We start from the raw sequence: 25590 nt of genomic DNA, 5'->3' as shown, positions 1-25590 counted from the left end.
GACTGTCCTCATATGACTGTGGCTGGGATGATATTCCTCTGCACCAGTCCAGCTTAGAACGAATAGTATACTAGTAACCACAGTCTATGTCATGGACGGGCAGCGAGTTTTACGTCATTAATTCATGGCTTTACTGGCACTGAAGCGACTTCAGACAAGGATCAAGGAAGCCACCATATCTTAAAGAGTAACTCCCCCTTAAAGGGAATCTGTCACCCCTTTTTTGAGATATCATATAATGATATCATTCAATTGTGTGTCACATAAGGATTCTCTTAGTACTTTTGCTTCCCCCTGACCCCGCACCTGTCATGCATAAATACCTTTTTTATATTGGTTCAGCAGATGTATGTAAACTGCCGCTGTCCGGTCCGCTGGGCGGGGCTTATTCACCTGCTCCCCCCCCTCTCTGTCTTGCTCTACACATTTCTTCTTGTGTAGAGCAAGACAGGGAGAGGGGAGTAGGTGAATAAGCCCCGCCCATCGGACCGGACTGCAGCAGTTTACATACATCTGAACCGATATAAAAAAGGTATTTATGCATGAAAGGTGCGGGGTCAGGGGGAAGCAAAAGTACTAAGAGAATCCTTATGTGACACACAATTGAATGATATCATTATATGATATCTCAAAAAAGGGGTGACAGATTCCCTTTAAACCCTTGCCCCTTGTGAGTGAGGCGCTCATGCATAAGGTTATGCGCACACAGAGTTTTTTGGTGGTGCGGATTTTGTAGTAAAATCCGCAGATAAATCCGCAGGAGTAAAGTCCTGCGGTTTATCTGCGGATTTGCCTGCGGTTTTGCCCTGTGGTTTCACACCTCATAATGGATGAAGTGTGAAATCGCAGCGGTTCTACACAAAAGAAATGACATGCTGCGGATTGTAAACCGCAGCAAAACCGCGCGGAAAAATCCGCAGCATGTGCACAGCGTTTTCCAGTTTACCACTGAAAGCAATGGTACTGTACAACGCACCTAAATCTGCTGCGGACCCGCAGGGCCAAAACCGCTGAGGATCCGCAGCAGAATCCGCACCGTGTGCACATACCCTAATTATTTTGGGCCCGAAGGACCAACTATCTAAAGTAGATCATGGCCTGCTGACTCTCCATTAATGGCAGATGTCATGGAAAAGAAGGACTGGGCATGTTGAATTTCAATATGTCCAATCTTTTATTTTAAGAGGACATAAGCCGTTGCCAGAGGTGTCTGGTAGCAGCTTCCTCCACCCAGAACACATCCACATATCAGAAATGTCAGAAAACCCAGCTCAAACTCACTAGCTTAGCATGTGGCAGGTCCCAGTACTCCCTGTGGCGGGATGAAGCTGCAGCCACCCGGCACCCTAAACCTCATGTAACTATATTAGCTGTGCCTGGTGCCTTTCAGTGTCAGAATACGTGAGATGAGTGTAATAAATAATAGCTGGTACCTCGCTCCGGTTGTACCACTGTGTGTTTGGTGCTCCGCTCTGGTAGTACCACATTAAAGTGCATGTCCACCTTTTAATAAAACCATGTTGCTGTTTTGGGGTCCTAATTGCTGTGCTGATCTGTCCTTATAGCGGCCGGGCTTTCTTTTCCATTACACAGAGTGTTCTGCAGAGACGTGAAGCTACTGAATAAAATAATGGGTACCTGCAGCCACCAGCAGAGGGAGCTCAGGAGCTTAAAGGGGTAGTTCAGCAGCTAAAAAAACTCCACGAGATTTATAAAAATAAAAAAGAAACAAAAACATTCCTTGTATGATGCCTCCTACATCCACATGGACTGCTGCAGCCAATTACTTGCCTCAATGGTGATACAGCCATGTAAAATAAAGAACTGATGAGACCAGCGCTTGCCTGCACAGATCATGTGGATATATCATATATGTGACAGCATCACTGCAACCATTACATCACATATATCCACATGACCGCTGCAGCCAATCACTAGTTTCAGCAGTATTTTGCTGCAGGATCATTGCTGAGACCAGTAATTGGCTGCAGCCATTGGGTGGGTGGCTTTTTTTGCCAAATTTTACAAAAATCCTGGAAAGCCCTTACTGCATACAGGTGATATATTGTACTCAGTGCTTGAACAGTATGCAGTGAGCTCCCTCTAGTGGTGACAGCCGGCATCATTGAATTCTATATCAGAGCAGAGGATTCGGTGCTCTGTATCAGGAAAAACCAATGTGTGGCCGTGATAAAGAGAAATGATGTTTAAGAGTGCAAACCCACAAGAAGCAGAGGACGGAGTCTTTATGCATCAGAGAGTCTGTATGGATAAGACCTGGCCTGAGAGAAGAAAATAAAGGAGAAACCTAAGGAAAGTATGAGGCGGAGGCCCCTGGTCTACAGTATATCACCATGAATCAGGTCACATCTGTGCAATTGTTCACACCTGACCACCCGGACTCACTGCGACCCCACAACATCCAGAAGAGAAAGATACACACATGGAATGTACAAGCCGAGGGGGCGAAGTAAGACGAAAACTGGGGAACAATGCCCATAAACAGTTCACCTAAATCATAGAGAGGTTACAATACTAAAGATGAGATGGCCAAGGTAAAGCCACAGTCCAGGTTTCAGCTTTTGGAGGGGGTCTGGGGGCTCCCATGTGCCGGCACACATTCCTTGCTTAGTCGGACGATCTCCTGGGACAGAGCTTCCAGGTCCTGCAAGGAGAAGGAGAAAGGGTTAAAACTTTACCCTTCATGAGTTCCTGGGAAAGATGGGTGGGAACCAATATGGTCGCCGTTCTGATGTCCCAGAATCAGCTCGTCTGAAGAGCAATTCTGCATGCATCTAATCCTGGTGTATCCAAGTTGGTGTATGCAATCTGATGCAAAGATAGGGGACAATTACAGAGTTGATTTGGCAAATAGATGTAAAAAAGTAAAAAATAAATATAACTAAAACAAACAATAAAGCCCATAAACCCAGCCGGCATTACACAGCAGAAATCATTCCGATGTTGCGGAACAACCTGCAGCAGAAATTGGCCAGCAACAAGAGCTCGGTAGACCTCGGAAGCCTCAGCTACAAGTATGGACACTTGCCCTATCGCTGTCATGTCAGCTGACCCTCCCCTGGTGCTCGGTTATCATGTCCGTCACGTGGCGCTCCATGCTTCCTATATGAAGGTTAGGGCGACACTTAAGAAATCTGCTTCTCCCAGCAGTAGGAAGAGACTTTTCATGTTGCTATTCCCAGGCCGCAGGTTCTGTGCTATCGGAAAATCAATGGAATGGATTCCTAGCACACCGGCTGCCTGAGATCTGTTTGACCTTCTCATGTCCTCCGACTGCACAAGAAAGAGCAAAAAATAAACTCCAAGTGAGTGCTGGGGTTATGTAGTGACCAGAGAGGATGGGCCGCGGACATGTCGACTGGAGGGAACAAGCCGCGGGCATAGAGGCTGGAGGGGACGGGCCGCGGGTGTAACGGCCAGAGGGGACGGGCCGCGGGCGTAGCGACCGGAGGGGACGGGCCGCGGGCGTAGCGACCGGAGGGGACGGGCCGCGGGCGTAGCGACCGGAGGGGACGGGCCGCGGGCGTAGCGACCGGAGGGGACGGGCCGCGGGCGTAGCGACCGGAGAGGACGGGCCGCGGGCGTAGCGACCGGAGAGGACGCGCCGTGTGTGTATGTGTGTAGGAAATATCTGACATATAGGAAAGTCTCGGTGTAAATCACTTACAGTAAATTACACTTTCATGGAAGCTTTTCACAGGCTATAAATGAATTATCCCTTTCTCCGGGATCAGTGCTGAGCCAGGACATTGTGCGTCGGGCTTGATGTAAAGAGCTATATCATTATGGCTTCAGAAAGGCTTTACTAAGATCCTGGAATTGATTGATTCGCATTCCTGCTCTAGTAACTTACCGGCGGGTTTGTGATACCTGAACGGGCAAGAAATACATCAGATCTTTGGGTGAGAGGTGAATTCCTTCCATGGAGTGGATATTAACTGTCATCTATCATAGACACAACATGGATGGGTTCAGTGTGCGGCCAAGTACTAGGTATAGGGAGTGCTCAGTGCCAGGAGGGTGCCGACATCCACATAGAAAAGGAGCAGCGTGGCTCACCAGCACTGGCGGAGGGACGGCCCCTGAGTGCTCCTGTATCAGCACATTGCTAAAATGGTAATTTCCTAGTATTGATTAAAAGTCTTACAAAATAATAAGGCTAATATTGTCTCGTGGCTCATTTTCCAAAGCCTATTACCTGCCTCAGCAAGATCAAGCGATGTGAGACTTCAGCTTATGTTCGACTGAACCTACTCTAAGAGCAATCCCTGAACAGTGCCAAAGGGGTCCGTGCCTTCTATTCAGCATTTCACCAGTGTGATCTTCTCACATATAGGACGACTTCTCCCTACAAGAACGCACAGAATGAGAGAAACCTCAAACTGGAAGTTTTACCCAAACAAGTGCATGCTCAGCCGAAAGTGCATGTAATCTGAATGGGGCGAGGGGGGTAAGACGCTGGCACACATCTCCGATTGTCACTTATCTCCCCAATGAACAAACGGATGGAGCATGTTGAAACACAACTGCCCAATCCGTCTCTTCTGCAAAAATGGCCAAAGTTGGGAGACCCTCATACACATCAGACCCTCGTCAGGTCCCACGGACATTATCTCGTGTGCATGGGAAACTTTTTACTCTTTAGTATTAGGGCTTTTGTTTTTTTTGGCCAGTATACCCAGTTCGTTCGATGCTGGTTACCCCGATAACTGACTGGCACTGCGCGTTCCAGCACGTTGGCTCCTGGCAGTCCCTTCTGTTCAGCGTCAGCCTCATTTATCATGTTGGCATCTGGGCTGTCTCACTGGTAGGCTCTTTACCTTTGGCCTTCTTGCTATCTCGTCTGGAGTGCTAGCTGTCTCCTGGCCAGCTATACTCTCTTCTCTTACCATGTTGGCGGTCACGTCCCGCACTCACCTTCTGCAGATGCATGTTCTTGGTGAGCTGCTCCTCCAGCATGTTCTGCAGCTTCTTATTCATCTCTCTCAGATTCTCATCACCTGGTTTCACCAGATCTCGGAGGACGCTACTGAGGCTGCTGCGATCTACCTGTCCGTGGATTGCCGAAACATCTGCAAGGGAGAAGAAGTTGGTTACTCCTTATAGGCCTAGGAGAAGGTGCCATCTCAGCCCTTAGACCACGGTTGGACACAAAGTCCTAGAACTGTCTGCAGGAAGGAAGGAGGGTTATGAGTAGATGCATCTTGTGCTAAGGGCCACAAAGTTGGCATCCCTACTGTCTGTGCCATGCCATAAGGTCTCCGCCCGTTCACCCCGTTAAGTGGGAATCATACAATGCTGCTTTGATTGCAACCTAAATAATTCAAGTGCTTATAATCTCCATCCACATTTGCAGGAGCCGAATCCCCCCCAACACTCGCCTGCCAGCTCCATCCCCGGCAGTGCGGCACACCCCTCACCTCTCCCATTTTATGCCCTAATAAATAAAACATCCAGCCAATCTTCCTGTAGCTAAATTATTCACACCTTGCAGCCCCCCACTTGCTGACGGCCTCAAAATCCACAATGTATGTCAGGTCCTGTTAGCCTCAGATCAGGTGGACGGGGTCGAAGCCGGGCATCATGGTGTAATATATGATTGGAGGGGAAGCCTGGCGTTGCATTACGTGCAGCCGATTCCCCTGGCGCCATGCCGCACTTACAGAATGATGAGTTGTGCCCGGGCAGAGTGTCGGGCATGGAGCACTCAGATGGGGACTTAACACGTAATGCTAAGGAGGGGTCAATGGGCATTAACTGGCACCAATCATACGTTGGCACCGACATTCCTCGCGGCTGCAGTCATCATGATTCTAATGCGACGTGATCGCCGGCAGGTATCGCGTCAGGCGGTGACATATGTCAGATTGGTGCTGAGAGGATGGCAGAGCAACGTGCCAGGCATCCAGACACATTATAAAATCAGCGTGTTACCCAACTTGCGCTAGACGGCCCAAATCCCTGGTGGCCACCACCGTCCTGTGCAGCCAGGCTTAACCCTTAGCTTGCCCAAATAGCTCTGCACTCAGTAGCTTAAGCTCCTTCTTTCTTTCTAGTGTTACATAACGGGTCTGCTGCCACATCCCACTCACTCCACGCCGATCCTTCTCCGATAACTAGGACGGGTTTAACCCCTCATCTTCCAGCACCATTACTGAACTGTACTTTTCTGCCAAAGACCTACTTATCTACTCTAAGAAAACGCCACCATAGCAATAAATCGTCTTATTTAACTAGGGCACGTGAGGCCAGAATGGGTATTTCCTGATGAGTAATGTTAGTAAACATTGTACCCTTATATCTGTAATGATAGCAGAGAATTAGGAGTTTCACTAATGTAATGCTAGTAAATCTGGATCCATTAGTAATGTCTTGTATGGACATATGTGCTAGTAAATTTGGATCCATTAGTAATGGCTTGTATGGGAGGTATGTGCTATTAAATCTGGATCCATTAGCAATGTCTTGTAGGGGAGGTATGTGCTAGTAAATCCGGATCTATTGGTAATGTCTTGTATGAAAGGTATGCAGCCGATCTGCAATGCTTGTAGATAATCTCCGCACACTGCATCTGTTCTATTTACCTGTGGTGATGGGAAACCATCAAGAAGCAGGATAGCTGCTGCTGACAGATCTAATTATGATTTATTTAAATCATGTTAATGCTAGTACTGGATTGTCATGTCCAATTGATCCGGGGGCAGCTGGGAAATAGAATTATAAAATTATCCATCACAACAGTAACAGATCTGTCAACTTGCTGATGGTTTCCATGAATAGTTTTATTAGATTTACTGTTTCTCTTCCCATTTGACGGATCATCTTACAAATGTGCTTTAATGGTGGGATTCTGAGTAACACCCTCCTGTGAGAGCGGGCAGTCAGGTCTGGAGCATAAATCCGAATCCCACTTAGGTTTTGTTGAAATATTAATTAAGTTGTTAAAATCTTAAGTGAATCTTTTTTTCCGTTTCTCCGTAGAGCTCAGCAGCTCCTATCGTTTTACCATGAAAAAGAGCAACTTGGGATGATAATGTATACTGTGTATATATATATAGTACTAGCTGAAGAGCCTGGCGTTGCCTGGGCACAGTAACCAACTGTGGTTAGTTATAACAAGCGCAGGTGGTCTTCTCTTCCATCCTCCCAGTGGATGGCCATGGAACAAGGCGGTGGAATAAGATTCTGCAGGTGAACAACTGGCTACGTCGATGGTGCCGTCAGCAACGATTTGGATTTCTGGATCACGGAGTGAACTACTTATACGATGGACTACTTGCTAGAGATGGGGTGCACCTTACGAAGACTGGAAAACATGTATTTGGAAGTCGTCTTGCTACACTTGTAAGGAGAGCTTTAAACTAGAACAATATGGGAAGGGAAGCAAAAGACCAGAAAAAGCCATACACCTGACAAATGCTATTGAGAACTTTGCTATTAGAAGTGGAAAGGAAGAACAAAGACGAAAGAATCTAATTAATAAAAATATTGGAGAAAGAGAAACCAATCACAAACTAAAATGTTTCTATACTAATGCACAAAGCATGGGCAACAAACAAGGAGAATTGGAACTACTAACACAGGAAAAGAAATATGATGTCATTGGAATCACTGAAACTTGGTGGGACAATACACATGATTGGAATACAAGACTAGAAGGATACAACTTATTTGCAAGAAACAGAATTGATAAACGAGGAGGGGGTGTCGCTTTGTATGTTAGAAACGCATATATCTGCACAGAGATTGAAGCTTCAGAGACTGGGAGTTCTGTGGAAACGGTTTGGGTAAGAATACAAGGACAGAACAATGGAAAGGACACCATTGTAGGCATTTACTACAGGCCGCCTGTGCAAGCTGAAGATATGGATGAACTCTTTATGCATCAAATGGCCAAGTTCTCCAAAAAATATGACATAGTTGTCATGGGAGATTTCAACTATCCAGACATTTGTTGGGAATCTCTCTCAGGCAAAACTAACAGGTCAAGGAAATTCTTATCATCTCTTGCTGACAACTTTATCTTCCAAAAGGTAGGGGAGAAAACAAGGGGAACTGCTACCTTGGATCTAATTCTTATAAACAGGGAGGAAATGGTTGAGGAGGTAAAAGTGGCTGGGACCCTAGGAGGTAGCGACCATGCTATTTTAGAATTTTGGATAACTAGAGGTGGAAGACCTGTGAAGACTCAGACGTCAAGGTTAGATTTCAGAAAGGCAGATTTTAAGGGATTCAGAATGAGAATTGGAGGGATCCAATGGCTGGATATCCTTAAAGACAAAAATGTCCAGGAAGGATGGGAAATCTTGAAAAATGAAATTCTCAAAGCACAGTTGTTAACAATTCCGAAAAGAGGGAAGAATAGGAAGCATTTAAGGAAACCAGGATGGATGAACACAGAACTTAAGCACATGCTAAAAAGGAAGAAAAAAATGTTTATAAAATGGAAAGAGGGAGGCATATCTAAAGAAGAATATAATGCTGTCTGCAGAACCTGCAGGGCACAAATCAGATTATCTAAAGCTGAAAATGAATTGAGGCTTGCAAGAGATGTCAAAAGCAATAATAAAGGATTTTGGGGATATGTCAAAAGTAAAAGAAAAGTCAAAGATGCTATAGGATTTTTACAGGATGAAAATGATGAAATGGTAAGACAGGATGTTGAGAAGGCTGAACTTTTAAATTCCTATTTTGCATCTGTTTTCTCTCAGAAAGGAAATGTAACATCAACTGTTATTCACTGTCCTATTAAGGGAATAGAAGAATCCAGGATATCTATAAACAGAAAGATAGTGAGGAAACACTTAGCTAACCTAAATGAATTCAAGTCTCCAGGTCCAGATGAATTACACCCCAGAGTACTGAAGGAGATAGCAGAAGAAATTTTTGAACCCCTCTCCATAATCTTTGAAAATTCTTGGAGAACAGGAGAAGTGCCAGAAGACTGGAGAAGAGCAAATGTTGTTCCTATCTTCAAAAAGGGGAAGAAGGTGGACCCAGGCAACTATAGGCCGGTGAGTCTGACTTCTATACCAGGAAAGATCTTTGAACAAATTATTAAACAACATGTATGTCAGTACCTGGATAAGAATGAAGTGATTAAACAGAGTCAGCATGGGTTTGTAACTAATAAGTCATGTCAGACTAATTTAATTTCCTTCTATGACGGTATTACTGATTGGGTGGATCAAGGAAATGCTGTAGATATAGTATATCTTGACTTCAGCAAAGCGTTTGACAAAGTCTCTCATACAATCCTTATTGAAAAAATGACTAAGTATGGAATGGACAAGGCAACTGTTAGGTGGATTCATAACTGGCTTAGTGATCGGACCCAAAGAGTGGTCGTAAATGGCTGCACATCCAGTTGGAAGAATGTCTCAAGTGGGGTACCACAGGGCTCTGTCCTGGGCCCTGTATTGTTCAACATCTTTATCAACGATTTAGATGAAGGAATTGAGGGTAAACTGATTAAATTTGCTGATGACACAAAGCTAGGAGGGATAGCTAATACTAGAGAAGAGAGAGAGAGGATTCAAAAAGATTTAAATAAACTGGAGAAGTGGGCAGCAACTAACAGAATGGTTTTTAACAGGGAGAAATGCAAAGTACTACATCTGGGCAATAAAAATGAAAAAAGCATATATAGAATGGGAGGAATAGGGCTAAGTGACAGCACATGTGAAAAAGACTTGGGTATACTAATAGATCACAGACTGAATATGAGTCAACAGTGTGATGCAGCAGCAAAAAAGGCAAATGCAATTCTAGGATGTATTAACAGAAGCATACAGTCTAGATCACGTGAAGTCATTATTTCCCTCTACTCCTCTTTGGTCAGACCTCATCTGGAATATTGTGTCCAGTTTTGGGCACCACATTTTAAAAAAGACATCAACAAACTGGAGCAAGTTCAGAAAAGAGCGACCAGAATGGTGACCGGTCTGCAAACCCTGTCTTATGAGGAAAGGTTGCAGGATTTGGGAATGTTTAGTTTGCAAAAGAGAAGACTGAGAGGAGACTTAATAGCTGTCTACAAATATCTAAAGGGCTGTCACATTGTAGAAGGATCAACTTTATTCTCATTTGCACAAGGAAAGACTAGAAGCAATGGGATGAAACTGAATGGGAGGAGAAACAGATTAGATATTAGAAAAAACTTTTTGACAGTTAGAGTGATCAATGAGTGGAACAGGCTGCCACGAGAAGTGGTGAGTTCTCCTTCAATGGAAGTCTTCAAACAGAGGCTGGACAGACATCTGACTGGGATGATTTAGCGAATCCTGCTTTGAGCAGGGGGTTGGACCAGATGGCCCAGGAGGTCCCTTCCTACTCTACGATTCTATGATTCTATGATTCTAACAAATTATGATTATATTGCACATAAAAACATTCCACATCATATATTCAACACTACAGATTTGCAACACAAATTAACTAAACGATTACCCAAGTATTGATAGTATTTTATTTTCATCTCATTCAAGAGCCTTTTGATAAACAAAATGTGTATCTGTGTATCTACAGTAATCCTATCCTGTATGATACTGTCTGCTGAGCTGTGTACCTAATCCTCTCCTGTGTGACACTTTCTGCTGAGCCGTGTATCTAACCCTATACTGTGTGATACTGACTGCTGAGCCATGTACCTAATCCTATCATGTGTGTTACTGACTCCTCAGCCGTGTATCTAATCCTATCCTGTGTGATACCGTCTGCTGAGCCGTGTATCTAACCCTATACTGTGTGATACTGACTGCTGACCCGTGTACCTAATCCTATCATGTGTGTTACTGATTGCTCAGCCATGTATCTAATCCTATCCTGTGTGATACTGACTGTGGAGCCGTGTACCTAATCCTATCATGTGTGTTACTGACTGCTCAGCCGTGTATCTAATCCTATCCTGTGTGATACTGTCTTCTGAGCCGTGTACCTATTCCTATCCTGTGTGATACTGACTGCTAAGCTGTGTATCTAATCCTATCCTGTGTGATACCGACTGCTAAGCTGTGTATCTAATCCTATCCTATGTGATACCGACTGCTGAGCTGTGTATCTAATCCTATCCTATGTGATACTGACTGCTGAGCCATGTATCTAATCCTATCCTGTGTGATACCGTCTGCTGAGCCGTGTATCTAACCCTATCCTGTGTGATACTGACTGCTGAGCCGTGTACCTAATCCTATCATGTGTGTTACTGACTGCTCAGCCGTGTATCTAATCCTATCCTGTGTGATACTGACTGCTGAGCCGTGTATCTCATCCTATCCTGTGTGATATTAACTGCTGAGCAGTGTATCTAATCCTATCCTGTGTGATACTGTCTGCTGAGCCGTGTATCTAATACTATTCTGTGTGATACTGACTGCTGAGCCATGTGTCTAATCCTATCCTGTGTGATACTGACTGCTGACCCGTGTACCTAATCCTATCCTGTGTGATACTGACTGCTGAGCAGTGTATCTAATCCTATCCTGTGTGATACCGTCTGCTGAGCCGTGAACCTAATCCTATCATGTGTGTTAGTGACTGCTCAGCCGTGTATCTAATCCTATCCTGTGTGTTACTGATTGCTGAGCCATGTGTCTAATCCTATCCTGTGTGATACTGACTGCGGAGCTGTGTATCTAATCCTATCCTGTGTGATACAGTCTGCTGAGCCATGTGTCTAATCCTCTCCTGTTGATACAGTCTGCTGAGCCATGTGTCTAATCCTCTCCTGTGTGATACTGACTGCTGAGCCATGTATCTAATCCTCTCCTGTGTGATACTGACTGCTGAGCTGTGTATCTAATCCTATCCTGTGTGATACTGACTGCTGAGCTGTGTATCTAATCCTATCCTGTGTGATACTGGCTGCTCAGCCGTGTATCTACCCCTATCCTGCAGTCTGTGTCAGAGTGTGGTCTGTGTCGGCATGGTAATAAATTGTGTTATTTCCAGCTTTACAGACGGACGATAACACCATAGAAATGATAAGAATAATAGGCAAAATTGTTTGGTGAATTGGAACGCGCGGGGTTAAAATTTAACCTCACAACATAGTCTATGACGCTCTCGGGGTCCAGACGTGTGACTGTGCAAAATTTTGTGGCTGTAGCTGCGACGGTGCAGATGCCAATCCCGGACATACACACATACAAACATACACACATTGAGATTTATATATTAGATTGTTCACATATTCCATAGCGCTGTATACTGACTGTGATGACCCCACCGGTCCGTACACCCAGTGGAGCTCACAGGACCCCATTGCTAACCACCCACAGTACAAAAACGTATGGACATCTCACAACACAAAGCTCCAAATCTGCTGCAAAGACCAAGAGATAAATGATCCAATTCTGTCTGCCTGCAGCAGCCACAAGGGGGCGCTCACTGCACATAAACTGAAGCTGCTAACACAGACTACGCAGACAGCTCCACCTAGTGGAGATTACAGATAGACATGGCTTTTAATTATTACTTCTATTCAATTTTATGCTTTAAAAAAATAAATATTTTATTTTATACTTTTAATAAGTTCCCAGAAGGTGTGATCGCAGTTTGTAATGAAATTGAGGATCTCTTATGAAAACCCCTGATCAAGTTTTGAACCATGTTGAAGCTTTGTAGATGCTGCTGTTTCTTTGGACAGCAGCATATAAGGGGTTAAACTGTTGTGACTGGAGCTGGCTGTGACTCTCTGGTGGCGGCTATGTAACACGGCCAGTATTTACGCTATATGTTAGGAGCTGTCTCAGCTCCTGAACCTGCTCCGTACAAGCGATGCACAATTATATGGCAGATGCCACTAAAGAGTTAAAGTCATAGAATATAGCCCCTTTGTGATCTTTGGGGGGGGGTCCAACTGATGAAGTGGGAGCAGCGCCAATGTGGTGTCATACAGTGAGTGGGACCAGTACGGAGCGCTGCTCTGCAGGGAATGATCAAAACGGGATGCAGTGTTACACCCACACTGAAAATCTCAGAATTGCTGGTGGTCTGAGGTTGGACCCCCACGACCATAAACAAGGTGAATTTGGATGTCAGGAGAGGAGTATTTTCTGCTTGGGCTCCCCATTATGACCCATTTTGCCTAGGAGAACCAAATACAGGATATCAAAGTCCACCAACCCTTCATGAACGCGCCCTGACTGGCAGCAGTCAGGGTCCCATTTCCTCTGCTCACGCCTCACATAAAGGAGGCTTCCGGGGAGCAGGGATGTCTTTGCTAAGTTTGGAGGTCGCTTTTTTTGAGTCTAGAGAAAAGGTAATAAGATCCAGTGACAAACCAAGGACAGATAGGGAGAGGCGCGCCAGCATACGCTGAGGAAGGAGGCACTGATGCCAACGCAGACTGGCAAACAGGTGGTGGGGGAGCAGTAACGCTGGCATCTCAGCCGCATCCGCTCAGACACCCACTGCGCCTGGCAATAGGCAAATTCTCTACAGGAAAGTGTTTACTTAATGACAGCGGGCGATCGCTTCCCCGAGAAAATAACCGCAAGGAGAGGAAAGAAAAAAAGGCTTTATTATTGGCAGCGGTTACACCCAAGCTGCGATCCCCCCCCGCGGAGCCGTCGTCATCTAAGAGGGGTGCCCACTGAGGATGCATTAACACAGCGGTAATGAGTGAGTGATGGATACGGCCCCTTGTGCAGATGCAGAATAGATTATCACTGTGTGCACAAGGGAGAGGCATGGGAAGAATGAATGATAATGGGGAGCAGCAAAGGTTAAGGGGCTCTCTCAAATTGGGAGGTTATCACCTCTCCATAGGACAGGGTGCAACCACTGAGATCCACATCAATTCCAAAAATTAGGCTGTAAAATGCACGGGGCCATACACAATGTGCACCGCTGCTCTCGGCTACCTCTGGCGATCCCATAGACAGTAAATCGAGCAGAAGCGTGCACGTGCGGCCAACACAATTTTCCCATTTTCAGGTGAGATGGAGGTCAGCAAATTATTATCTGCCCTGTGGAGATCTGTGCTTGGAGGTCGCTTTTTCAGATGCAGAGCTCCAATTCCCCTACATACACAAAGCATTAAAAGAGAACATGCTGACTACCAGCTGCCACCACCAGGGGGAACTCAGGAGTCTACTGCAGACCGCTCATACACTGAGCCTAATAGTAATGCTGTGTGCACTGAGCTCACCCTGGTGGTAGAAACAGGAAGAATGTATTATTGGAATTTGCTCACATGGACTAATTTTCATACCAATTTCCTTGTCAACTGGACACTGAAATCCACCCACAAACTCCTCCTATGTGTTCATCTGCACAGAACTGTAGATCTACAAATGATATACTGTGAAAGGGAAGTTGTTACCAGATTTTACCCCTAGAAACTGTTTGCCTTTATTACATGAAAAGTCCTCTCTAATCTTATAGATGTTTGGCCTCCGTACCACTGTACATGTTAAAAACCCTCCTGTGCAATATGCTAATTAGCCCTGACGTGTCCGCTGGGCGTATCCAGACCTTTTAAGTGTCCTGCTGAATGGTGGCTACGCTGCCACTGACCATATCGCAGGCGTCTCAAGTTAACAGCGGAGATCGCCATCTCACCTCTGTGTTTATTTGGAGGAATGCGCAGAGCAACAGTGACTCTGCTGCTCATGCATGCATCGCACTGCGCATGCACCCGTTACCATTATCAGTGGCACCATCCAGTGGCAACAATTCAACAGGACACATGAAAGTCATGCTACGCCTAGAGGACACTTCAGGGCTAATGGGTATATGACTCCGGCAGTAGCTTTTTTTCTTTTAACTTCATTTTATAAGGTGTGCCGGGCTACAAGAGGTTAATAGATTTAAGTTTAGAAAGGTCTTTTCAGGTCATACACTGTGGTAGGAATAGCTCATGGGGGGGGGGGGTAAGACTCAGCATTAAGTTCCCTTTAAATGAGTTACAATAAGGGTGTGATCAGCGGATCAAAAGCTTTCAGCCCCGAGAGAGGCTGAACGTCCAACAAGAATCGCAGGACGCTGGTCACATCAGTACTCCGCTGCAGCTGGGCCAAGCAGTGCCAACTCCCTCTGCGGGCATCTGGGGCGCCTCTTGTAATAAGTATACCCCCCGTGATATTGTGTTGTCACGTGATGTCACCATGTGGCGGAAAGCTAATGAAGCGCCAAGGATGCCAGCAGAGGACGTTTGCACTGCCCCGGTCCCCATCAGTACTCTTCTGCAGCTGGACCAGGCAGTGTGGACTTCCTCTGGGCGCCTCTTTTAATAACTATACCCTCGTAATCACATACAGTCATAACATTGCAGGAGCGTAGTAATTATGAGAGGCGCCCAGGATGCCGGGGTTCAGGTGCTGGCCGAGGAGGTTTGTACCGCCTGGAGCTTTGTCGGATTACTAGGCCCCCCAACATCACAACAACATATCACAGGTTCTTACAAGAGGCACCCGAGTGCCGGCGGAGGAGGTTGGCACTGCCCTGGGCCAGGTTCCTGGGAATCTCGCTGCAGAGCTTCAGTATAACACAGTCTGCCTGAGGAGCGCTCTGCATGCGCGGCGTGAAGAAGGCTACAAGCTCCCTCCTTACACTCCTGACCTCTTTCTTCTCAGCCTGATGCTATTTTCACTCGTGTCACAGTTACAAGGACAAGGTGCCAGGCAAATACGGCGATGAAAACAGAGAGTAAAAGCGACAAGATATATCCTTCATCTGAACAGGAGCAACAAGTCCCAGCATGCCCAGCCTCAACCATCCCTGGGGGCGCTCACCTATCCTACTGTCCATGACGTATGCCTCGATGATGGCGCTCTTCCTGCACAGATCCTCCGCCATGGACGCGCTGCTCACTTCTAAGTGCTTCACCTGCAGGAGAGACATTAAACACAAATTAAATCCATTGTCAGCACTGGCAAGAGATAACAATGAAGGATGATGCGTCTGGACTCTGCGGTCAGATCACATTCAACGGCTCTAGAAACAGTGTGAACACTGAAAGCCTTAGTGACACAGCCGGCACCGAGTACACCAGCCTCATGCCATGGACGTACAGAACAGGCATTGTGTAGAAATGGCGCCACTCCTGTCCACAGGCTGCGTCTGGTATCACAGCTAGAATGGGGGTAAGCTGCAATAATGCAGGCCAACTATGGAGAACAGAGGTGCTATTACTGAGAAAGAAACATGGATTTTTGTGATAGCTCACCTTAAAATCCTTTTCTCCAAGACGCTCATTGGGGGCACAGATACTGTGGGTGTATGCTTCTGCCGCTAGGAGGCTGACACTAAGTGAAAAAAAGAGGTTAGCTCCTCCTCCGCCGTATACACCCTCGCCCCTATTGCTGGCGGAAATCAGTTTGGTGCCAAAGCAGTAGGAGAACAACAAAATCAGCCTTAATACAGGTACAACATGTCCAAAACACCACCCTTATATCAAATTAGTAAATGCATATAAATTTAAACAAAACAAGAGCCAACTGGCTAATAGGGTGGGTGCTGTGTCCCCCAATGAGCGTCTCGGAGAAAAGGATTTTACGGAGAGTTATCACAAAAATCCATGTTTCTCCTTCGCCTCATTGGGGACACAGATACTGTGGGACGTCCTAAAGCAGTCCCTGGGTGGGAGATTGACTCACCGATCCAAGCTACATGCGCCTCTTGTTTAAAGATGAGCCACCGCTGCTTGGAGAATCCTTCTACCCAGGTTCGCATCCGCCGAGGCCTGAGCATGGATATTATAATGTTTGGCAAATGTGTGCAGGCTGGACCAGGTTGCTTCCTTGCAAACCTGTTCTGTCGAAGCCTGGTGCCGAAGCGCCCAAGAGGCGCCCACTGCCCGAGTAGAGTGCGCTCTGATTCCTGCTGGAATCGGCGTGCCTCTAATGCGGTAGGACTCCTGAATAGTCAAACGAATCCATCTGGCTATGGTCGACTTTGAGGCAGCGAGTCCCTTCCTGCGCCCATCGGGGAGCACGTACAGCGTGTCCATCTGACGAAAGGGTGCTGTCCTCGACACGTACCTCCGGAGGGCTCTTACCAAGTCTAACGCGTGAAGAACCTTTTCCACACGGTGCACCGTTGCTGGACAAAACAAAGGCAAGACAACATCTTCATTAATGTGAAAAGAGGACATGACTTTCGGCAGAAAAGGAGGGGTTGGTCTGAGCACCACCTTATCCTTATGGAAAGTTAGGAACGGGGCTTGGCAGGATAGGGCTGCCAGTTCTGAAACCCGCCTGATAGAAGTGATGGCCACTAGGAACACCACTTTCCAGGAAAGGTATCTCAAGGAGATATCCTGAAGCGGTTCAAATGGAGCTTCCTGCAGAACACTTAGGACCAGGTTAAGGTCCCAAGCGTCCATAGGCGCCTTATAGGGAGGTACCAAGTGGGAGACTCCCTGGATGAAAGTCTTCACCTGCAGATTGGTAGCAATTCTGTGCTGGAACAGGACTGATAAGGCCGATATTTGTCTCCTGAGGGAACTTGGGGCTACGCCCGAGTCTAGGCCCGACTGGAGAAAAGCCAAGATGTTGGGGATTGAGAATCTCAGCGGAGAAACACCGCGGCCTCGACACCAAGCAAAGAACACCTTCCAGGTGTGGTGGTAAATTCGTGCTGAAGCAGGCTTCCGGGCGCTAATCATTGTAGCGACCTCCTTGCTCCCGAACCCTGCCTGGGTTAGAATCCAAGATTCAACGGCCATGCCGTCAAACACAGGGCCCCTGAGTTCAGGTGGCAAATCGGCCCTTGAGAAAGTAGATCTGGGCGCACTGGCAGGTGCCAAGGAACGTCGGCGAGCAGCTGCATTAGATCTGCGTACCACGCTCGACGGGGCCAGTCTGGGGCCAGCAGAATCGCCGGAACCCCTTCTGTCTTGATCTTCTTGATGAACCTCGGGAGTAGTGGCAGCGAGGGAAATAGATATGGGAGGCGAAACTGGTTCCATGGCAGAACCAACGCGTCCACAGCGATTGCCTGTTGGTCCCTGGTTCGAGTGACATATGTGGGCACCTTGGCGTTCACTCTGGACGCCATCAGGTCCACATCCGGGGTTCCCCACAGCTGACAAATCTGCTGAAAAACTTCGGGATGTAGAGACCACTCTCCGGATGCAAGACCCTGCCGGCTGAGAAAGTCTGCCACCCAATTTTCTACGCTCGGGATGTGGACAGCCGAAATCACCGAGTGGTTTGCTTCGGCCCACTGAAGAACATGCCCCACCTCACGCATGGTTGCTCTGCTGCGGGTGCCCCCTTGATGATTTATGTAAGCCACCGCCGTGGCGTTGTCCGAATGAATCCGGACAGGGCGGCCAGCTAGAAAGTGATGAAACTTCTGCAGAGCCAGCCGAATTGCTCGCATCTCCCATAAGTTGATCGGGAGGCGTGCCTCCAGTGGCGACCACCGTCCCTGGGTTGTATGGTGGCGAAACACCGCTCCCCAGCCGAGGAGACTGGCGTCGGTTGTCATTACCAGCTAATGATCTGTGGGGAAAGGTTTCCCCTGGGCCAGAGAGGAACTGGTTATCCACCATCCGAGCGACTGCCTGACTTGAGAGGACAGTCGGCACCACCGATCGAGCGTGAAAGGATTCTTGTCCCAGGCTGACAAGAGGGCGCGCTGCAGGGGGCGAAGATGGAACTGGGCAAATGGTATCGCTTTCATTGCTGCCACCATTTTCCCTAGAATCCTCATCACGGATCGGATGGTATGAGGGACTGGCTGGCGAAGTGTCCGGACTCCCTGCCGGAGAGCTAGCGCCTTTTCCTGAGGGAGAATTACCAACCCTCGGGAAGTGTCCAAGATCATTTGTAGGAAGGAGATCTTCTGAGCTAGCACAAGGGATGACTTCTTCACCTTGACCAACCATCCTAAGTGGGCAAGAGTATCTAGCGTGATGTTGACATTTTCCTCGTATGCTCGTATTGACGGGCCCTTGACCAAGAGGTTGTCCAGATAAGGAAAGACGACTATGCCTCGAGAATGCAGTATGGCCATGACAACTGCCATAACCCTTGTGAACACTCTGGGAGCCGTGACTAGCCCGAAGGGTAGCGCTACGAACTGAAAATGTTGATCGCTGATGGCGAAGCATAGAAACCTCTGATGAGGAGGAAAAAATGGGAATATGCAGATATGCGTCCTGGATGTCTATTGAGGCCAAGTATTCTCCCTGCTCCATGGCCGATATGACTGAACGGAGAGACTCCATCCGGAAATGTCTGATCCTGATGAATTTGTTCAGAAGCTTCAGGTCCAAAACAGGCCTGACAGACCCGTCCTTTTTGGGAGCCGCAAAAAGGTTGGAATAGAACCCCTGAGCTCTTTCGTGTTGCGGCACTGGAACAGTGACTCCGTTGTGCTGGAGCCCTTGCCTGGGAATCCACGCTGGGAAGCCGGGAAAGAAAAAACAGTCTTGGAGGGTATCTGACAAATTCTATTCTGTAACCTGAGGCCACCAATTCCTTTGCCCATGCGTCGTGAGCGACATTGACCCAGACGTGGTGAAACCAGAGTAGGCGGCCGCCCACCTTGCTGGTGTCGTCTGGTAAAGGCCTCGAGTCATTTGGCTGACGATCTTTGGGATCTGGATCCCCTCGATCTGAGCTGCTGAGTACGCATTCTCCCCAATGGGTTGGCTCTATATGAGACCTGCCGCTCCCTATCCTGGTTGGGGTGGCCTAAGGCGGCGGAATTGGCCGCTGTAGTCCATCCGGGGTTGCGAAAGGCCCGAAAACGTGCCTGAAACGGGTGACGAAAAAACGTTTTGACCTTTTGTTGAGGGAGAAACCCTCCTGTGAAGTCGGAGATAAGTTGATTCAACTTCTCCCCAAATAGGCGGCCGCACTGATAAGGCAGGGAAGCCAAGGACTATTTAGAAGTAGAATCGGCTCGCCATGTCCTTAACCATAGGGCTCTTCTGATAGAAATTGCATTAGCGGCAAGTGCCGACCAATTGGCCGCATCCAAAGACGCATTGATTACATAGTCTACAGCCATCGCCATCTGACCTGCGACCTCCGAAATCTCTGCAGGTAGATCCTGCTCCTGCACGACCTAATGTTTCTGACCATGATATCATAGCCTTGGCTACCCAAGTTGCTGCGAACGAGGGAGCGAGTGCTGACCCTGACGCCTCATATACTGAGCGAGCTAAGCTCTCTATAATGCGATCCGTGGGATCCTTAATCGCGGAAACACTAGGGACGGATAGCAGGGTCTTAGTGGCTAGGCGCGAAACCGGAGGATCCACCATCGGGGATTCTACCCATTTTTTACGGAGGTCCGGCGCAAACGGATACCTTGTTTCGAGTGCCTTTTGACCCGAGAAACGCCTGTCTGGACGTTGTCTGTGCTGCTGCACTATGTCCTCAAACTCCGGGTGAGAGGAATAAATTCTGCGCGGGCGCTTCACTCGCTTAAATACCACTTTATGCCCCGTAGCCGCTGCTGGATCATCCTCAATCCCCAGGGTCTGATTGACGGCTTCTATGAGGCTGTCCACTGTTTCACGTGACCCTGGAGTGTCCAGGTCAAGGGGCTCGTCCGAGTCGCAATCTGAGGTCTGCTCGCTATCAACCACTGGTGACGGGGAGTGAGAAGCAGAGCTTACGGATGCCAAGGCTCCGGATGGACTGGGCGACAGCGTGTGGATTCGTTTCTTCCAGGTCTGCCTGGAGTGAGAGTGGCTCCGGCAGGCCGGAGGCTCTAGTGAGGTGGAGGTTCCCACTAAGGCCGGCGAGCCATTGTCCCTGCCCCTATCTGGGGCTTGAAGGGACTCTATTGCTCTCGTAAGCGACACCATGGACTGTGACAGTGATAGGGCCCACTCCGGGGGATTCGACACATTGGTCACGGCCGCAGGGGAGGGCTCCTGGGCGCGTTCGGATTCGCAGGCGTCGCATAATCGCTTGCTCTGCGCCCGCGGAAACGCATCCCGACAAGAGATGCATGCAGCGTAAAAGAACGTGCGCGTCTTTGCTTTTTCGGACATGCTGTATCTGTCCGCTGCTGGGGAGGGGGGAGGAGGTAGCACCTCAGTTCCCCTATAGCGTGGCCTCTCGGGCAGCACTTACCCCAGTCCTGCGCCCCCCCGTCCTGGACGCTTCCACCTTCAAATCGCGCGCCACCAGCTGTGGGAATGAGTCACTAGCATGTAAAACCGCTCTAGGGGCGGAACTTCCGTTCTGCGGCCTAGTCGCGCTCTGAAGCCGGGGCCTAAAATACTTCGCCGCCGCCCAGTGTGGGGCGGGTCGCCGGAAATGACGTGCAGCCCAGAGGCGGGACTTCCGGCCGCGGCCTAGCTCCGGCTAAAGCCGCGGCCTTAATTTTTCCCCTACCCGACGGGGGGTGGGGGCGGTTCCATGGCGCTGACAAAACATGGCGCTACTAGCCGGCGCGGCACCGCCTGACAGATCAGGCCACTCTTGCCTTGCATGGCCGGTGGCTTCCGCCGGCTGGGGGCTCCAGCCCTCGGATCTTTGCAGGAGCCCTCCCAGACCCTCTCCTCACCGATGATCCTCTTCAGCCTGAGTGCAGGTATGTGAGGGGGCCTCGATAAAAAATAGGACGGTGCAGGCACCCTAGCTCCATCTAACCCCTTCGGGGGTGAGAAGAGGGATTGTCCACCACCTTGCAGCACTGCAGTCTTAGCATTGGTGGAGCAGTGGGGACCGCACGGACTAGTCTTGTGCCTCTGTACAGCCCATGGTTTCAATACCTAGGGGTGGTCAGGGCTAAGTCCAGCATTGTGTCCCACGACGCGGGTGAGGATACGTGGAGGGACACTCGCACGTGCTCGCCTGTTGTTGGTTTGGGGAAATCGGACCCTTTCAATAGGATCCGTTGCCCCTGTCTCATCTTCATGGGAAAAAGACGAAAAAAGTCTGGAGAAAAAACAGACGTGTGCCTCCATGGACACTAAGTAAAAAAATGATTTCCGCCCGCAATAGGGGCGAGGGTGTATACGGCGGAGGAGGAGCTAACCTCTTTTTTCACTTAGTGTCAGCATCCTAGCGGCAGAAGCATACACCCACAGTATCTGTGTCCCCCAATGAGGCGAAGGAGAAAAATATATATTAAAGTGGGATTCTAATCTTCTCACAGGGATGGCACTCAAACTCAAGGAACCTAAAAATCCTTGAGACTGAAGGGGATCTAGAGCTGCATCTTCTTTGCTCTTGACTCCCTGCACAGTGGCGCCCTGGCTTCCCGCAGCCAGTGGAGCGCCCCCATCATTCCCAGGAACAGATATCCAGTGATCGGCCATCATTTGATAGGATGGGATAACCCCGCAGTATAATCCAAACCTACACGAATTGGCACAGCTCCCACTGAACTGAATGGTAATCATGTCTTCAGCAGGCTCCCTCTAGTGGTGGCCACAGGAAAACTAAATGTGATTATAATTATGGGGGTAAAATGCAGAAAATTGTAAATTTTTCTTATTTTTACATGAGAACCAGACAGTCAGTCAGCAATGACATTATGTTTGCCAGAAACATGTCCGCAGACTCAGAGGTCATGAGCTGCCCATGCAAAAGTCACCGCTGAGGCCTGTGATCGGCAGCCGCCAATCACAAGAAAGATGGATGTAACGTCATGGCTGGAGCAGCAGCAGATCTGTAAGAGTCTGCAGGGGTAGATGCTCAGCAAGAACAGACACAGCCCTTCTGGTGGCCGGAGGCTGCCTTCATGGTCTTGACGTCTCCTCCAATGGATAGGACCAGATGTGACGGCAGCAGGTTGGGTTATACAGAACCAGGCTAGGAGGCGAGGATTGAGGATTCCTGCTCTGTACCCAGGTTCAGGAAAGCCTGGATAACCTCTGTATAGGGGCTGCAGCCCCCTGCTCACTGCCACATGAATGGAACCAGAAATGTGGCATCCTTACACCTGCCGAGCAAGTGCACCTGTCCTATTCTGAGCCGCAGATTGCGCCTCCGTACCGACACACACAGGGGGACGTCACGTCATCTGTGCTGCTCCCCACCCGATGCAAAAGTGATCGCACTGAAAAACCCCTTTAGGCAGTACAAGGGAAAGCAGAAGGTCATAAAGGATGTTACCTTTTCTTCCAGCATCCATTTTTCCTGCTGGATTTCGGCTAATCTCTGGAATAGGTCGGACACCTCCTCATCAGACAGCTCGGCGGGTCTCTGCGGCTGGGACTGGGGGCTTCCACTGTTAGACTAGAGCAGAAATGTGGTCTTTAGGACACAGAAAGGAAATGCTTCCATTTTGCACCCCTAAGCATCCCCTTAAATCTGATACTTTTTAGAAGCTTTGGTGAAAGCTGGGTGACATGGCAAGAGCGTCGTGGTTTCTGCAAGCAAAGCGGACCCCTGTTTCTCCTCTCACACAGACCCTTTACATTTCTGATCTGAGCATTTTGTGCCAGGTCCCCGGGTGCAGACTAAAGCCCATCAAAGCTTCCCTCGTCCTTTTCTATCCCGAATTTCCTCTGTAGAGCTGCACAGAAGATGAATCCCTCGCAGATCGCCCCCTGCCACACGCATTAACCAAGAGCAAAGATCCTGCCAGCTAATTAACCCGCTTCTATGGCTTCTCTTGTAAGGAGAGCGGAGCGTCTGGGTAGGAGCCGCCCGAGCAATCATAATAGGCTTGGTAATATCTCTGCTGTGTCTCGCTAGATTACAGTCGTGTCTGCACTACTGAAGTTCTGAGGACGAACGGACCTGTCACATCCTGACGAGGACAGATGACGCTGAACCTTTAGGAAGGAGAATCCAATGTCAGGGACAATTCCAACAAAGTTTCCTCCAAGATGGCGCTGACCTAGAGCCCAGGCCTCCACAATGGGTCTCTGTTTTTTTTTTTTTTTGCAAAAACTGTAACTCTTAACATGGCCTGAAAGTTGATGGTTGTCAGGGCATGCTGAGAGTTGTAGTTTTTCATTAAAAGTGCATGAGGTGGAGGCCACTACTGCAGGTAACAGTCCTGACTTTTGCCCCAGTTTCCCACCATTACCTTATTACTGCTGGGGGTTGCATTCTCCTTCATAATCTCCCGGTAGCTGAAAGAGGAGACGCTGCTACTGTCACCGGTCTGCGTCCGACTAGGGGAGCTGATCTCGGCTAGTACCAGGTCCTCCAAACCTAAGACAGACATTGTGGGTTACAAGCTAGAAATGTCTAGGAAGCAAGACATAAGCACAAATACTGCTCAGGTAGGACTGATCCCATGGCCCCATGAATGCAGAGTCACAGCACTCGCTGGCTGCAATGTACAGAGTCACAGCACTCGCTGGCTGCAATGTACAGAGTCACAGCACTCACTGTACAGAGTCACAGCACTCACTGGCCGCACTGTACAGAGTCACAGCACTCACTGTACAGAGTCACAGCACTCACTGGCCGCACTGTACAGAGTCACAGCACTCACTGTACAGAGTCACAGCACTCACTGTACAGAGTCACAGCACTCACTGGCCGCACTGTACAGAGTCACAGCACTCACTGTACAGAGTCACAGCACTCACTGGCCGCACTGTACAGAGTCACAGCACTCACTGTACAGAGTCACAGCACTCACTGGCCGCACTGTACAGTCACAGCACTCACTGTACAGAGTCACAGCACTCACTGGCCGCACTGTACAGAGTCACAGCACTCACTGGCTGCACTGTACAGAGTCACAGCACTCACTGTACAGAGTCACAGCACTCACTGTACAGAGTCACAGCACTCACTGTACAGAGTCACAGCACTCACTGGCCGCACTGTACAGAGTCACAGCACTCACTGTACAGAGTCACAGCACTCACTGGCCGCACTGTACAGAATCACAGCACTCACTGTACAGAGTCACAGCACTCACTGGCCGCACTGTACAGTCACAGCACTCACTGTACAGAGTCACAGCATTCACTGGCCGCACTGTACAGAGTCACAGCACTCACTGGCCGCACTGTACAGAGTCAAAGCACTCACTGTACAGAGTCACAGCACTCACTGTACAGAGTCACAGCACTCACTGGCCGCACTGTACAGAGTCACAGCACTCACTGTACAGAGTCACAGCACTCACTGGCCGCACTGTACAGAGTCACAGCACTCACTGGCCGCACTGTACAGAGTCACAGCACTCACTGTACAGAGTCACAGCACTCACTGGCCGCACTGTACAGAGTCACAGCACTCACTGTACAGAGTCACAGCACTCACTGGCCGCACTGTACAGAATCACAGCACTCACTGTACAGAGTCACAGCACTCACTGGCCGCACTGTACAGTCACAGCACTCACTGTACAGAGTCACAGCATTCACTGGCCGCACTGTACAGAGTCACAGCACTCACTGGCCGCACTGTACAGAGTCACAGCACTCACTGTACAGAGTCACAGCACTCACTGGCCGCACTGTACAGAGTCACAGCACTCACTGTACAGAGTCACAGCACTCACTGGCCGCACTGTACAGAGTCACAGCACTCACTGGCCGCACTGTACAGAGTCACAGCACTCACTGGCCGCACTGTACAGAGTCACAGCACTCACTGTACAGAGTCACAGCACTCACTGTACAGAGTCACAGCACTCACTGGCCGCACTGTACAGAGTCACAGCACTCACTGTACA

General features: G+C 48.7%; 1 protein-coding gene across 2 annotated transcripts in view; it reads right to left on the bottom strand.

Annotated features, from left to right (window-relative positions):
* Nucleotides 1-1150: 1150 nt before the first annotated feature.
* GRIPAP1 (GRIP1 associated protein 1) overlaps nt 1151-25590 on the bottom strand; it is a 53503-nt gene continuing 29063 nt past the window's right edge. For both annotated transcript variants that reach the window (XM_073541218.1, XM_073541219.1), the window contains 5 exons: nt 23980-24107; nt 23058-23180; nt 15759-15852; nt 4939-5093; nt 1151-2665 (listed from right to left, as the gene is read on the bottom strand). In XM_073541218.1, coding sequence (XP_073397319.1) covers nt 2576-2665; nt 4939-5093; nt 15759-15852; nt 23058-23180; nt 23980-24107 — 590 coding nt within the window. In that variant the 3' untranslated portion in view covers nt 1151-2575. The remainder of the gene's footprint in view (nt 2666-4938; nt 5094-15758; nt 15853-23057; nt 23181-23979; nt 24108-25590) is intronic.

The sequence above is a fragment of the Dendrobates tinctorius genome, unplaced genomic scaffold, assembly GCF_039654945.1.
Source record: "Dendrobates tinctorius isolate UK_male_01 unplaced genomic scaffold, ASM3965494v1 ptg000120l, whole genome shotgun sequence".
NCBI classification, from domain to species: domain Eukaryota; kingdom Metazoa; phylum Chordata; class Amphibia; order Anura; family Dendrobatidae; genus Dendrobates; species Dendrobates tinctorius.
Note: the sequence above shows the minus strand (reverse complement) of the source record. Positions and strands in the feature narration are given on the sequence as shown.